Genomic DNA, 942 nt, shown 5'->3' with positions numbered 1-942 from the left:
ATTTTGGACTGAATCTTTACACGTTTGAGGGTGTTTTGGTTGAATCTTGATGTTTTGTGTATTTTGGGGCTCTGTCTTTGTGGTTGAGGTATTTTTGGGCCTCAGACTTGTCGGTGTTGGGGTTTTATGGACACAAAAAACCTGGAGACTTGCAGAGAAGGACCTGGGCAGGAGGAATCCATAATCCAGGGCACTCATCCCTTGTTTCTCCCCCCAAACCAGGATTTGTCGTTCCTAAGGTGTGGCCGGATGGAGGAGAAGGAGGAAAAGGCCCAGAGATCCTGCAGGAGGAGGGGCTGCAAACCCAGCCCAGGGAGCTTTGAGGAGAAAAGACCCTCCCTGTGCAGGGAAAGCAGCCGGAGATCCAGGCAGAGCTCAGAGCTGGCGGAGAAGCCCCACAAGTGCTTGGAGTGTGGGAAGGGCTTCAGCTACAGCTCCAGCCTGATCCGGCACCAAATGATCCACACAGGGGAGAGACCCTACGAGTGTGGGGAATGTGGAAAGGGCTTCAGACGGATCTTCGACCTAATGGAACACCAGAGGATCCACACTGGGGAGCGTCCATATGAGTGTGGGGAATGTGGGAAGGGCTTCAGGTACAGCTCCAGCCTGATACGGCACCAGAGGATCCACACAGGGGAAAAGCCCTTCGAGTGTGGGGAACGTGGGAAGCGCTTCAGACAGCGCAGCAACCTGATCCAGCATCAGCAGATCCACACCGGGCAACGTCCCTATGCGTGTGGAGAATGTGGGAAGAGCTACAAGTGGAAGTCTGATTTTAACAAGCACCTCAAGTTCCACACAGGAGAGTAGATCTATGAGTGTCTCAAGTGTGGGAAGAGGTTTCAGACCAGCTCCAVTCTCCTCSKYCATGAGCGGATTCACACGGATGAGAGGCCCTTCCGCTGCCCCGAGTGCGGGAAGGGCTTCAAACGCAACTCC

General features: G+C 54.3%; 1 protein-coding gene across 1 annotated transcript; it reads left to right on the top strand.

Annotated features, from left to right (window-relative positions):
* Window positions 1–93: 93 nt before the first annotated feature.
* LOC130587978 (zinc finger protein 239-like) lies at window positions 94–939 on the top strand (the record flags this gene model as incomplete). The annotated part of the gene is given in 1 exon segment (XM_057388937.1): window positions 94–939. A coding segment is annotated over 1 exon segment (813 nt), but the record flags the coding sequence as incomplete, so codon positions are not given.
* Window positions 940–942: the final 3 nt, after the last annotated feature.

This window comes from Malurus melanocephalus, unplaced genomic scaffold (genome assembly GCF_030028575.1).
Source record: "Malurus melanocephalus ecotype Western Australia unplaced genomic scaffold, MMel_1.1 scaffold_2934, whole genome shotgun sequence".
NCBI classification, from domain to species: Eukaryota; Metazoa; Chordata; class Aves; order Passeriformes; family Maluridae; genus Malurus; species Malurus melanocephalus.
Note: the sequence above shows the minus strand (reverse complement) of the source record. Positions and strands in the feature narration are given on the sequence as shown.